At 43.7% G+C, this 15276-nt stretch overlaps 1 protein-coding gene across 4 annotated transcripts in view; it reads left to right on the forward strand.

Moving 5' to 3' along the window:
• The window catches only part of gsk3ba (glycogen synthase kinase 3 beta, genome duplicate a), a 105028-nt gene that overhangs the window by 40287 nt on the left and 49465 nt on the right, over positions 1 to 15276 (forward strand). For all 4 annotated transcript variants that reach the window (XM_015363857.2, XM_015363859.2, XM_015363858.2 and 1 more), the window contains exon 3: positions 9924 to 10007. In XM_015363857.2, the coding sequence (XP_015219343.1) occupies positions 9924 to 10007 (84 nt within the window). The remainder of the gene's footprint in view (positions 1 to 9923; positions 10008 to 15276) is intronic.

The following is a 15276-nucleotide window of genomic DNA, read 5'->3' on the forward strand; positions in this document are numbered from 1 at the left end:
AGTATAGGAGGCCCAGGACAAAGGGGTTAGTGGTGGATGAGCCTTTCATCTTCCCACTGGCTGACTCTGAGCCTCTCCGCCTGCTGGGACTCACCCCGAGATGAAAACTCACATTTTCGACTTCTGCTGGTGGTGGAGGGATTAAAGAGAATAATTATAACCCTGGGAGGTGTCAGGCGAGCTGTCTTTGTCCCTCTCCTTGCATCTGGAGTCACGTTAACGAGGACATAGTTTTAAGCGTGCCGACTTAATTTTTTGTGCGGCCCGCCCATCACAGCTGACACGAGAGGCCTTCTGTGCTTCCCGTTTAAGTCTGAAAATTAACATGCTGAAGAATTGTAGTGAAATGCATGACAATAGGCCTTCTCAGCCTCAGGGTCCACATATCCCATTGTCTGTCGCATTTTAATTTGGGTGTGTGGTAAGACGGACTGTTTCATGTGACACACCACTCTCTTCCTGTATGGCTTTTCCCCACTCCTTGACCTGGTGTGTGACTCCTTCACTTTCCCACTTTCTGCAAATTGTACCGGGCGGGCGCCGCGAGTCTGCGCAGGCTGAGAAGATGTGAGGCTTCAGCAGAGGGCTCCTTGTCCGCTTCGCTTCCTGTCCGGGGGCTCATTCCTCCAAGCAAACATCCGTGTTAAAAAAAAAACTGCACCGAGCTTCAGTCACGGGATGCCCCTCAGTCGCAGCACGTTGATCCTCGTGCAGCCCAGCTAGAGTGCAGAGCGAGAGGCGAGCGCGCAGAACTGGGGGGTGTAATGCGACAAAAAAAAGTTCCAAGACCTTTTGTCTTATTCGCTCAAACTAAAAACCTCAGGTTCTGTAAGACTCACCACCTGTAAATTCACCTTAACATAAAGCCTCCCATAGGTCCAAAAATAGGATTTTTGAGTTCTGAAATGTGTATGTTAGACACAAACAGCCAGTAGTGGGAGTGGGTATAATAAGGTCTCCACCTGCATCCACAAAGGCTCTGTTTTACACCCGAGGCTCGCGTGCGGTGTCCTCAGCGTATCGGCTGTCTCGGTTCTCTCTCTCTTCCTCCAGTGGTTTTTTATTATGTACTGTAAACTTTTTTTGTGTAGTTTTGTATATGTTCTTTGAGTGTTTTTATTCAAATTCTAGGACTTTAAGTAACATTTTATTTCACAATACCATAAATGGTGATTCTGGAGCCAGCACATTGTTGCGCTGGCTAGCATTGCTGCCTCGCAGTTTGGGGGCCCTGGGTTCAATTCTCCCGAAAACACACTGGTAGTTGAAATGGCCCGTGGGTGAATTGGTCCTGGTGTGTGTGTGTTTGTGTCTCTGTGTAGCCAGGTTGTATCCTGCCTTGTGCCCATTGCTTGCTGGGATAGGCTCTGGCTCCCCCACGACCTTGTATTGGATACAATGGTTAGAAAATGGACGGATTGTTGAATTGTTTACACAGGCTCTGAGAAAGGGTTGCATAAAAAAGACTTCCAGAAAGGAACCTTTACATATATTAGGGAATGGGTCTATATGTGACCATGGTTAAATAAGACGGAAGATCTTGGCTTCGGGACGTTCAGTATAGTTCCATGTTATTGGTGCACTATTACAGGATCTGCATAACAGACTGCATTGAATAAATACCCTTTTCATATTTTAAGGGAATAAAAATAAACGTGTGAGATGTGACACCTCAGGCGGTCATATATTAACCTTTCATTGTTTTGAAGGAAAGTTATAATAAACCAGTGACTTGGTTCCTTCTGAAACATGGTAAATGTTTCCTCCTTTTATTGTTGCAGAATAAAAAGACAGCTGGTTGATGAAATAAAATGTGCTGCTCGACGTGTACATTCAGCAGTCTACTCCGGCGAATGTTTTCTTTAGTAGGATCACAAGCAGGCATTTGCTTATGAAGGAAATGTATCTTATAAAACCGTTGGAGTCCACTTAGGTTTTCAGGTGGTACTGTACCCTTTTGATGTGGTCTCTGCAGTTGTCTTCAGCAGTTTCTTTTCAGTTAGTGTCATATCCTGTTTTGTACACTCTTGGGTTCTGCCTCTTAACTTGACAGGCAGCAATGTGGAGTGACTTATTGCTAATTACATTAGTCATTAAGACACCCCAATCTTTTTTCAGCCTTTTGCCTTTTTCCTTTGGGATCGCTTTATTCTCTAGGTCTGCACAGGTATGTTTTTTTCTGTGTGTGAAAAGTATGACTTATCCAAATGGACATACAGATTATTTGGAGTCTTTTTGGTAAAAGCTGTGAATCCCAAGTTGAGGCAAACACAATTAACCTGATTTGGTCATGGGGCTTCTGTGGAACATTGCACAACACATTGTCATAGGCTTGATTGACACAGGCAGCAGTGGTCAGGACTCTGGGCTCCTAACTGGGAGGTTGTGGGTGCAAATCCCAGATGAGACACTGCTATAGCACACTTAAGCAAGGGGCTTTACCTGGAAACCATTCAGTAAAATGCCCACAAATGTAAGTTCCTTTGGATAAAAGTGTCGGCCAGAAACATTCATTTAAGAAACTTTTGATTGCGTTTTGCCCAAGTTTATTAACTGTGTGCAGCTTTCAGAGACCGATCCATCGCATTTTTGGAAATCTGAATATTCTGTTGCATTTTGTGGATCATTACAGCATAACTTTTAATTATTTCAGGAAGTATTTCATATGCAGGTGAACTCCAATATCCTCTAAATCCAACCATTAAATTTGTTTTCATGGCAGTGAAACTGTTTTCTAAATAAATCAACAAATTAGCTAGCGCTGACCGCAATAATAAATATGCACACAGCACAATGTGTGAATTTAATTAATTTTTACCCCCAAAATTTAAACTTGAGACCTCGAACTTGTTTTATATCGTAAACAAGGCAACGTCCTGAATTCTGACCATTTAGAGACTTAGGGGAGGTTTGTTTGCCCCAGTTTTTTTTGGCAAGCGACAATCAAGTGATGATCACACAGACCCTTGACATGTGGTCTTGAGTACATACAAAAAGGCTAGTGTAGAAAGTCATGCAGAATTTATTTTGTTCAATTGGTCTCCGATTTTTATCCAAGGTAGCAGACATATTGGAGAACATTCGGCATCCTACGTGTTCTACAACTTGAGCAAATGCGTTTGTTGTTGTTTTTTTCTGTTTTTGTTTTGGATATTTCTTTGTAATACTGCGTAAGGCATATAAAAAATCTGAAGGTTCAGACTTGATGGCCAAGGGGTTTCCTTGAATTTGAGAACCCAACCAGTCCTTAACCAGGCCTGTATTGCGTATACGTTCCAAGATAATTAAAATTATTATAACGGAACCGCAGTTAGTAAATCTCGGTAACACAATTTATAAATTCCAAATTAAGTATAAAATTGTGAACTTATTGTGAGAGTACTCACAATAAGAGTATGGTCCCCGTTTTGTTGCAAGCCACTGGTCTTGCCGCAGATGAGTATGAGAATTTGCATGAATTGTGATGTAAAAGCGGCTCTTCCTGCTCACTAGTCACTCTAAACAAATGAGAAACATGGTCTGTTAAAGTTAATTACGAGTCTGTTTTAGGTGAATGACAGGTTTAAAAAAAATGCTCATTTTTTAAAAAGCATCTAAAAAACACCTTGGTTGTTGGTTTCATGAAAATATTGACTTCTTATATTGTAGAAATATGGTCTAAAGCACGTTTACAATATAATAGGGGCGGCTTTTGTGTCATCGCAATATTTTTTTTGCTTCCTTCTGAATTACAGACAGTGATGGCAATATTGTGCTACTCATACGGTAGTTTCATTGTGATTAGAAATGCACTCATGGTTTCTGATTTATTATCCCCCGAAATGTGAAAATATTGTTGCGGTTCCCCTTTAAGGGTACATCCATTCCAAGCAGAAAGTTTGCTTAAATTGGGACTGCAGTGCCCCCTTTTCTGACCGGTTATTGAATCTTGGTTAACAAAATAAATTGATGGTATCTCAGAATTTTAGTTTGGAATAAAGTTCAGCATTGTGAACTTGGTAAAAGTACTGGATAGTCGCCATGTTGTCTTAAACTGTATTTGGCTCACACCGTAATTCAGGATGATTTCCATTCAGAACAATTCCATTGCAGAATATGCATGGCACTGATGCTGTGATGTGTTTAATTAGGAGTGAAAAAATATATAAAGTAAAACTAGTAATACAATTCACATGGTGAGAGTTTTTTTGGGTATCCTGTTATCTCTCAGCCAGCAGCCATATCACCCTGCAACTCACAACTGGCAACCCACTGAAGCTAAGCAGGTGTGAGCCTGGTCAGTACTAAGGTTGCTGCTGGAAGAGGTGTTAGTGGGGCCAGCAGGGGAAGCTCACCCTGCGGTCCATGTGGGTCCTAATGCCCCAGTATAGTGACAGGGACACTATACTGTAAACAGGCGCCGTCCTTCGGATGAGATGTAAAACTGAGGTCCTGACTCTCTGTGGTCATTAAAAATCCCAGGGTGTTTCTCGAAAAGAGTAGGGGTGTAACCCTGGCAGCCTGGCCAAATTTCCCATGGGCCCTTACCAATCATGGCCTCCTAATAGTTCCCCTCTATGAATTGGCCTCATTACTCTGCTCTCCTCCCCACTGATAGCTGATGTGTGTTGAGCGTTCTGGTGCACTATGGCTGCCGTTGCATCATCCAGGTGGGGCTGCACATTGGTGCTGGTGGAGGTCCCATTACCTGTAAAGAGCTTTGAGTGGAGTGTCCAGAAAAGCACTATATACGTGTAAGAAATTATTATTATTTTTATTATTATTATTATTATCTCAAACTGCTGGTCTTTCCATGGGCGAGATCAAGAGTTTGTGAGAATTGTGACTTACACCTGTCCTTCCTGCTCACTAGTCTCTGTAATGACTAATGAAATGTGATGTACAAGCCAACAAGTACAGGTTGCACAACAGACATTTCACCGCAGAAATGTTCCAATGTGATCTGCATGCAGAGTTAACAGGTAGACTTTGTCTAAAACTTTGGATTAAACGAAACAAGAAGCCTGCTTGTTTACAATGTCACAGGGCCAGTTCATCCCACGGGAAGTTTTGTTGCCTCGTTCTGAATCTCGGAATATGGTGCTGCGCATACCTGGAAGTTTAGTCTATTTTGTAATGTAAATTGGAGGCTTTGCACATTTACGGTGTACATTTTACTTTCATAGTGGTTTGAAATGCACTCATCGTTGCTGATTCTAAGGTAAATCCCAAAATATAAAAATAGCATTGCAGTTCCCCTTTAAGTGCCTTTGTGGGGGCTGATAGTCAGAGGGCAGCAGTCCGATTTCTTTGCACTTGAATGTGACGGCCGCGAAAGACAGCCCTTCTCACCAGCTCCTGCTGCCCGTGTTTGCTTTGGTTGTTGAAACTGGCACCCTGGAATATAGCAGGCCTCTTGCTCTCACCCTACTGATTAAGCAAATTGCTTCATTGTGAAAGTGCTGAAGGCAGTAACATGCAGTCTGGAGGCGGTGGGCGACTGTTGCGGAAAGGGTGTTACTTTGTGAATGCGGGCACTCACATGCCACACGGCGTAGGAGAGACGCCGGGAAGTGACGCACATGTTTTTGTTTCACTCTCTTGTCTGGCAAGGGTCGCCCTCCGGGAAGCGCAGAGCTATCTTGCAAGTTATGCCCTTTGAGGGCTTTCGCGCATTTTCCTGCGCACATTTCCTAATTTAAATTACGGGGGGTTCCCCCTTTGAACTTTTTCATCACTTTGAGGTTTTTTTTGTTTTCACCCGCACTCTGAAAGGTTTCCTGCACATTTTGGAGTCTTTTTTTTTAAAAAACAAACAAACCTCAAAGCGCTGTATTGAAAAAAATCTTACGCTTGGAATTGTTTTTCAGCGGTTTTCATTGATGCTGAATTTGAAAGTAGTGCGCGAATAACTTCTCAGAGTCTTGCAAGTGGGATTTGTATTTCGATAAAAAGCACATGGAGGTTTAAAGCGAAAGGCCTTGTTCTTTAGTTGGCTGCAGAAATGGCCAATAGCCAATGCTCGGGGGACGCTAAACAGAAAAGGTAGTAACAACTTTGAGAAGGGCATTCCTTGTCTGTGAATTAATCCTGGGCAGCTTTTGTTCATCTGCTGTTAGTATAATCACTTTTGAAGGCAGGGTTTTTAACAGGGCTCTTTAGTGCGGTGTTGTGGGTGGTACCACAGACGAAGACCGTGGTGTCCCAGTATTCCCGGTGTTCTGCCGGCAGCACGTTGCATCACAGTTGCCTTACGCGGCGAGGTGGCCTCTTTCATGGACTGAGAGGGCAGGCAGAGGCCACTCTCCCCCGTGCTCAGGCCTGTACACTGGGTGTCACGGAAATGAATGCACATGCACGCTGTAGTGCTAATTCTCCTCACATGACTCCTCCCCGACCGGAGCTCCCTTCCCCTTCGGATTTTTTACCCAGCCGCGGCCCTCGTGTCCGAGGTCTGGCTCTCCCGAAACCTATAGTCTACAGCGGGCCATGAGAAAAGGGCGAAGTGCCTGCCCTGGGCCCTCACCTGCAGTCTGCGGTCAGAGCCGAGCATGGTGCTTTGTGCACAAGTCTCTGGACAGGTGCACCCAGAACTGGCCATGGCATGGTCTTATTTAGGAGAAAAGGCAGAGGCCCTGGTTCGTTTCAGAATAAGTGAGTGACACGAGCTTGGTGAGAATTTTTCTTGTGGTATTTGGCACCGTAATCCAGGGTGATTTCCCTTCAGAACAATTCCTTTGTAGAATATGCTTGGTGCTGATGCTGTGAAATTTAGTTAGGAGTGGGGAAAAAATATAAAGTAAAACCGGTAATACATTTCACATGATGAGAGTTTTTTTTGTGTCGAGGATATCTCATGACCCTTACCCTTTCTCCTTGCTTCCAATTACCATTGACTTTGGGCTCCTATTTTCTGTCTTGTCAAATTCCAATTTTTTAACCAGACATTCTCGAGACTTGCTTCCTGGTGCAAACCATTTACACACACCAGTGGTTTTCCTGAAGACCATCAAGGTTGAGGCCTAGGATTTGTGTGATTCATGAGCGATGCTGGATTCCCTTCAGGTAGTGGTCTGGGGCTTGACGCCTCTGCTTCTCGTGCTGAGTCTTCCCAACACATCAGCTATTACTGGTAACGAAACCTGCAGCGTCCACTCGCTGATGTATACTAGTTCTGCGAGTTCATTGATCAGCCTGCAGGGACAAACGTCCCCTGTAGTGCAGAGACTGGGTGCAGTGCACATGGTTACCGCCCGGCATGACCTTGTGAGCCACCAGCTGTGGCTGTTGAAGATGCAGAATGGTTGCTCTCCGCCGCCTGTTCGCGAGAGCCTGTGGCTACAGGCTGCTGCTTCCTCTTGCAGCTTGGCCCTGCTGAGCAGTTTCCCTGAGAGGCACAGGCACTGAGTGTTTGTGGACAGAAGTGGCCATAAAAAAGCAGGTGCACACATTGGGTTTTTGGTGTGCTTTGCCATACTGATCCTCCATGGGGCAGTAAAACAAAAAGGGGTTTTACTGAATGCCTGGTTGTCTTGGCAGACGGGTTTCCAGCCAGTCTGAAAGTAATAACCTGCTCGGTTTAAGACCGGCTGCTGTTCTCACTCAAACTCCAAATTAAGTTGGAAAAGGCCCGGCTTTTTTTTTCCCCGTTGATAGAAGTTACCTCTAGGGAAGTAACTGGGAATATCCCCTCTGTTGTGGGAGCTGCTCCATTGCCGTTCCCATTGTAGTATGTCCAGCACGCGTTCACTCTGAGAAGGGTTCTGTATAATTACTGTGGCTCCCTGCTGCTCTGTCTGCCAGATGCATCTTCATGCTGTGATAAGCCTTTTGTGCGGGTACGTGGGGAATTTGAGCAGGAGGTTCGCTGCTCAGTAAAGAGACAGTCAGCAGCGCATGGACAGCAATAACCTGACTCAGGGTGTTTCCTGTGAGCGCACCACAGTCACCACCAGCTGATCATTGCGCAGCTTGTGGCGCAGGGCAGTTTGCAGTATCCTGATGGACTGACGTGTCACACTGATTTCATGGCTGTCTGATGGGTCTGGCAGAGGGATGCTTTTTCACAATGCTGGCTCTCCCGTGGCCGCAGTTCCAGAAAGATTACCAGAGATTAGAAATTGAAGAAGAATATGGAATATTTCCAGGTTATGGCTTAATTGGTGGTTTTGTTTTTCCCCCAAGAAGGAAATTTACCAGCGGACATGCAGTGAAATGCAGCATTAAGTGTGTTTTCGTTCTTGCTTTGGACAGCTTTTCTTCAAGGAACCTTTTTTTGTGGGGGAGGGAGGAGGACTGGAGGAATATTTAGCAAGTCTTTCTTGGCTTGCTGCCACATAGCATCGATGCGTCTTTGCATTCTTAGTCAACCTGTAGTGAAGTCCTGTATACATTATTACTAGATAGGGTTTTTATTCCACAGCACAGGCTGGCTTTGTGAATCTCCTCTTATTTTAGAGCAGGGGTTTTGAAGGACCTATCAGGTGATGAAACATGGTTATTGTCGCTCTTGAATTGACACGTTTGTGGTTTACATCCAAGGTGGACAAGCAGAGCAAGTTTCTGATATTCAACAATGGGTCCTGGACAGACGATCAGTGTGGCAGAGCCCCTTTCTTACTCTATTCTGTATTGTAGTTAAAAATATCTAACCTCTTTAGGCTGAAACTCTGACGATTAAGCAAGCTGCTATATCCGATTTTTCTTTTAGAAATTTAAAATCACTATTTTTTTGGTTACACCCATCTGCTTTTAAAATAGCTAGTCTTTTTTTCACATCTCACCTCCAAACCCTCAACCACACGTTGCTCCTTTGAGCCAGTAGTCTTTTAACGTGTCGTAGGAAGCACCGCCCCATAGCTGATGATCAGTGCTGATTGGAGGAGAGGAGTGTCCCTCACCGACAGCACCACATTCTTACAAGTACCCATGAGTCTGCAGGAGTTGCTGCGCAACTGGGAGCTTGAGCCACTCTGCTGGTCACAGTTGCCTAGAGACATGACCCAGGTTCGGACCCACAAATGTGGCTCGTGTAGCTCAGCCGGTGATTGGACAAGCACCTTCATTATATCTCAGCCAATGAAGGGCCCCTCATGCATTTTTATGTGCAATCTTGTACAGAGTTCGTAGAACCTGTTGATAGTTACATACATTACATATTTCACAGCAGGCATTCCTCAAACTCCTCCTCCGTACTTTCATGTTCAAAATCTAGACGTGTACAATCCCACATTGTCTCCTCAGTGAAAAACTGCAATTTTTTACTGCCATGTAAAAAAAAATGGCACTTATTGACAGCTTTATGCAGGAGCAGATTAGAAAAGATACTGGCTTATGTGCTTGTAACATCACAGTTAGTATTGTGCCCAGTTTCAACTCTTCTCTTGTCCTGTAATTGTACCATATTTGATCATGTACAAATGAAAATCCTCCTCTTCACAAAACGGGCGATTCACAGCCCTTCCTGTCCTGGCAGTGGAACGTTTCTGTTTCCGGCCCGATGGAGGGACGACTGCAGAACTGTTCCTTGGGGAGACGTGGATTCTACTTTTTAATCATTTTCTTAGTTTTATTTTTACCTGTGTGGTAATTGGGAGCAATGCGAGTGAAATTGCTTTCTAGTTTTAAGTGACCTTCAACTCATTGCATTCACTAAGCGCGTTTAGCAAAAAGATCTGCATCTGAAAATCTTTAATCGAACCCTTTATGGTACTTTTTATAGCATATGTTTTTAATTATTGGTCAGCCATTAAATACATTAAACGAAGCAAAACAAAGCCTACAAAAATGTTTGCGCTTTAATAAGTTTACTGAATTTTACATCTGCCCTGTTCATGTTAACCCAGCGTTCTTTTGTTACAGGACGTGCATAAAATAGATGGAAGAGGAAAATATCCTTTTTTTTTCCAGAACTGTGCTAATTGCAGCCTGTTTTTCCATTTCAGAACCGTGAGCTTCAGATCATGAGGAAACTGGACCATTGCAATATTGTCCGATTGCGCTACTTCTTTTACTCCAGCGGGGAGAAGGTAAGTCAATCTAGACAAAGAAGCACAACCTTCTAATTTAGTGTCATTAGCAAGGCTGGAAACCTGTTGACATCATAAGCAAGGGAACGAGTCTGAAACCTCCAGAAACGTGTGGCTTTTAAACTACCAAGGACATTGAGCTGCCCTTACTTTAGGACTGCCACATGAGTTACTGCCCTCTTTTTAGAACCAAGACAACATTCTGTAATTAGGCCTGAGGCTATAATAATAGCCAAAGGTGGGAAGACTGCTCACTTAGTGGCGTCTTCATGAAAGCTGACTGAGCTTCCGGTTGGGAAGGGTTCATGCTGCAGCAAATATTTCTGTACCCACCTGAGTTCAGCCTGTCTTTATACTCAAGAATTGTGGGCGAGTTTCGTTATCAATGAGTTAAACCAGGAAGTGTTGACGCGTTTACTTTGAATTGGCATGTTGCAGGTTTTCTGTTTTATCAAAATAAATTCCCCGGACATCAGCTGTCATGCTGAAAACCACAATGCAGTGTAGCCAGACTGGAGCCAGCAGAGGGACACGCGATGCTTAGTTTTTGGTTTTCAGTGCTTTTGGTGACACAATGCCATGCACTCCCTTTGAGGTCTTCTGGCCTGTGAAGCACAGCATCTGCTTTTGTGCTCTTTCTTTATCCCCGTGACTTATTTTTTTAGGAATTTAGAATCGGCTATGTTTTTCAGTGCTAAACCCACCCATTTTGCAATTGCCGATCGTGACTTCACATCTCGGCTGAAGGTGTTGACCCCCCCCACCTACCCACTCGGGGAGAACGAGGAATTTGTTCCTCCGACACTTGAGCTCGCTCCTCTTTTGACACTTTACAAGCTCTGACAGGAGGCAGACAGCATCTCTCTCTGAGCCTGCTGCTCCCAGGAAGATTTAAGTCTCCCCTGTTTTGCTGGGAGCTGACTAGCCCTGGTTGACTAATGCCAGGGCAGCTCTTGGCAGCACAGAGCCCACTATGCGTTGCTGCTTGGGGAATCCCAGTTGCAGTCAGGGATGTGACCCCCACACTAGTACTTAGAGCCCAGCCTGCCCCCAGTTGAGCAGCTCTGGACCAAGATGCCATTCTTGAAGTGTAGGGTTTGCTTGATGTCATTGGTCCTTGAAAATATATTGTGGTCTCAATGGGCTGTTTTAAGTGCAAATAAGTAGCATGGTTTCGTGTATAAAAAATAATTTTAAATATTTGATATGTTGTGGAAATTCAGGACAACGTGGCATGTATCACCAGTGTTGGCCTCCTGTGTTTTTTATTCTTTTTTTAACTGGGAATCGGAAGAAGCGAAGATGAGCTCATGCATTACGCCTGTTTGGACCATAATTATTTTGCGTAGGTGCTGGTTCACCCGTCGTGGGAAATGTTCTGTACCTACCTTGTTATTGTTTTATGTAGCTGTTAGACAAGCTGACATGTGAAAAACGTTTCTTCAGAAATGTCTAAACACTTTTACAAATATAAACCACTTTTCAGTTTAGCCTTATAACTGGCACTTTATTTCCTTAAATTTCCTTAAATTGTTCTTTATCTGAGCAGTTAAGGAAGAAATATAATTATGGCCTAACATTCGCATTTAAATAAAATACTCACTGCTTTTTCAGTGATTTAACTTTGTACAAGGTGGGTTTTTTATGCGTAAGGATGCTAATAATGTTTGAACATTTGTTAGTATTGATATTGTGTCCTGTGTATGTCTAGAAGCTTAATCACATCTACCAGTGTGTAGTCGGGTTCCTCAGCGCATGTGGACTCCAGTCAGGTGTTCTTGGTCATTTGCTGCTTTTCAAAGCTCTGTAGTGCACAGGTTAGCCCGCGGTGCTCTGATTCAGCGTTAGCAATCCAGTCTTACATCCTGAGGCATGGTGCTCCAGCAGCTAGAGTTTTGTGCAGAAAATTGATGGGTCTCTGCAGGCTTGTCACTCTGAAAGGTACTTGCTCAGTTGCCACAGAGATACCGTTCTGCTAGTGAGTTTACAACAACAGCTGCACGCTTTAATCATAAACTCACCTAGAAATATCGTCCACCTTATAGGGTTCTGCAGGATATAATTTCTCATACGTGTTTTTTTTAATGGAAAGTTCTGAGCTAACGAGCTTCATCATAACAAAGCAGATGTCTGCAGTGATCAGATTAATAAAATAGCGTTACCCACTACCTCTACCTAGACCACCAGACTTCTTTCTAGCTCTGCTAGGCTTTCCTTCCCGTTGAAGATATCGTATTCAGTTAAGGTCTTTGATTCTCTTCGACCTTGGGTTGTTTTCAAGGGCATTAGACCTGCAGACACCTCATGGGAATGAAACCAGCAGGGCCTCTGTGGTGGGCGGCGTGTCTTTTTTCAGTGCCACTTGTGGTGAGCAATGTGCTTGCATGCAGTTTGGTTGAGGCAGTACAAGACATGCAGAGCCACATTGCTGAGATGTTGATGGTGTATTTAAAGATTTCTTTTCTTTATGGAACAAGAAGATAGCCTTTGTTTTATAGTTGTACTGTCTTAAATATTTGATTTCTCAATTAAGCCATTGCATTTGGTTTCCTTTTGATCCTCAGTCACAAGCGCTAGTATGTTTTGAAAACTTTTATTTTAGTGACTAAAATGTCAGACTTCTGACATTTGCATTGTGACATTTTGCATTGCAGTACATCAAGTTTGGAGTGAATTTTAATTGGCAAAAGAAGCACTTGCTGAAATGCTTGTTTCGATTAAAGCTGTACATCCTTTTTAGCTGAACCTTTTAAGAAGTATCGGTGGATCAGTAGGTGGCGTGCTTCTCTCCGAATCAGAATTCCCAACCAATGCCCCAGTATGATGGCAGGAGAGACTGAAGTCATATATAGTCTGGCCTCTCTATAGAATTCTCCCAAAAGCCACCTGGTGAAGCAGTTTCTCATTCCCCCCCCTCCGATCTCTGTAATGTAACTGTTGGGGTGGAACCAGTGTGTGCTGCGCTTCAGTAGTGGATGAAGTGAGTCTTATCATAACCTTAAATCACTTTGGAGTCCTTTGGAATGATCTATGAATTCATCAAATAAAATATCACAAAGGGTCTCCAGAATGGCTCAACCATTGTAGGATCTCAGCTGACTGCAGGTTGAACTCTGATCTCGGCTTCAGGTGCGTGTCATGTCCCTAGCGGACTGTAAATAAGAGAGGCGTTTGGCTGGATACCGTGGAGAGTAGGGTGACATATTTTGGCCAGGGTTTTCTTGCCTTTCGGAGATGCAGTGAAAGGGACAGGCCTGTCCTGCAGTCGGTGCTGATCCTGCACTATGGAACTATAATGCGTTAAAAGACAGCTGCCTCAAAGGTGGGTGGGAGGTCTGCCCATACTTTCTCATTCTCCCCTATGTGTGATCATGTGGATTGGAGTTGTGATCATGTGATGTTTCCACGAGAGCATCTAGTGGATACCACATCGCATTATTTTCACAGTAGATGAAGCAGAATGTGGGCAGATGGTCCTACTCAGTCAACCATTCAGCCAAGCAGGATATAGTGGCAGCGACTTTTATCTGTGCCTGTGTTTTGACACTATTGAGTGATGTAGGTCTGGGCCCTGCTTTTCCGGGAAAAACAAGTCCCTTCTGTCTTTTCTTATCTTCAAAAATGAGCATACCTTTTATCTAAAGCTTATTTTGTCATACTGAACTGTTTTGTAGTACAGATGCACCTTATTTGCTGATTCTTTATCCGTTGAGTTGCAGGGATGTTATTGCTATACATACATCAAAATTAGGCGTCTCTTGCCTGAATACTTCACCGCAACAAGCATGTTATAAATCAGCAGATGACATATTATAAGCACAGACCAAGTGTGTTGAAAGCATCTCCAAAGGTGGCTCACATGCTACACAAGCACATAAAATCCCAGCATGCTTAGGGCCATGTATGACGCTTACCAGACATGATTGTCTATAATGACCGCTAGCATGACTGCAAGATAAGACATCAGTTGGAATGCGTCAGATAGGAGCTTCAATGATCAACACAGCTCAGCTTGCTGTTTCATAGCCAGTGGTGTCTTAGGTGATGTCAGGATGGACCTCCAAGCAAAAAACATCCTCCGCAAAGGCCAACAGTGGGCGGAGGTGTATTCTCAAGCATAGTGAGGTCTGTGCATTGATTCAAAGTGCAAGGCAAAACAGGCAAGCAATCGCAGATCAGTTCACTGTATGTTTCAACCTTGGGTGCCCAGATTTCATCAGAAGCATCTTCAGAGAATTGCCCAGAGTAGGTTGCAGTGAACAAACCAGTAGACACTGGCACTTGCCATCTAAGAGTGTAAAGTACACTGGGAAAGGACTGACCAGTGGGAAAGTTTGATGCGGTCAGATGAATCATCCTGCAAAGTGTTCATTACTAACAGATAAGTACACATGTGACACCAATCTAAAGAAGTCTATAGCCCTGAGTGCTTGATCTCAACATGAAGTGTTCATGTGCTTCTGTAATGATATAGGGCACTTTTTCCTGACCTGGTTTGGATGCTTTTATTCCCTTAGAAGGCAAGGTCAGTAGTACTACTACTTAATAGCAGTGAGTGGTTATTTTTGCTCCATGTTGCAGCAGTTCTATCCCATCAGAAGGAATAGAACTCCAGAAGGGAATTGTTTTCCAGGTTGACAATTCTCCCTGCATCCACTGAGCACGTGTGATCACCCAGTGGTGAGATGAACATGACACTGATGTTATTCAAATGTCACAGCCTTCTCGGTCACCTGATCTGAACCAAGTTGAGCATTTATGGGATATTCTGCAGCAATACCCAAGACCACATTTTCCACCCTTATCAATCAGGCGTGAGTTGATTGATCATCTTATGGAATAATTGTGCCACATCCCTCCTGCAGAATTCCAGATTCTGGTACACTAGACTGTACCACAGCGCATACAGGCTATGCTGGCTACACTGTGGCTCAATCCCCTATTGAATAACTTTACATTGGTGTTTCCAGCTGGTTGCATTTTGCCATACTCTGTTCATAAATATGTAATGTACAGTGCATAAGCAGAACTGGCAACAGTAATATTTTAATATTGCATTAAATATTTTGTATAAATGAGCAGCCAAAGTTTTCATTAATTGGTTTGCTGTATGGTGCATTTTTGAAGATCAACTCCCCACCATGCTGTCAAGTACTGGACTGACTTTAGAATTCTTTAATCTTTTGGTATGTATTGCAAACCTTTTTGGACCTGACCATATTATTTTGTGCATGTGGTTTTCAGGATGGTTGTGTTTAAATGTTCTCTG

This window comes from Lepisosteus oculatus, chromosome 15 (assembly GCF_040954835.1).
Source record: "Lepisosteus oculatus isolate fLepOcu1 chromosome 15, fLepOcu1.hap2, whole genome shotgun sequence".
In the NCBI taxonomy this organism is placed as follows: Eukaryota; Metazoa; Chordata; class Actinopteri; order Semionotiformes; family Lepisosteidae; genus Lepisosteus; species Lepisosteus oculatus.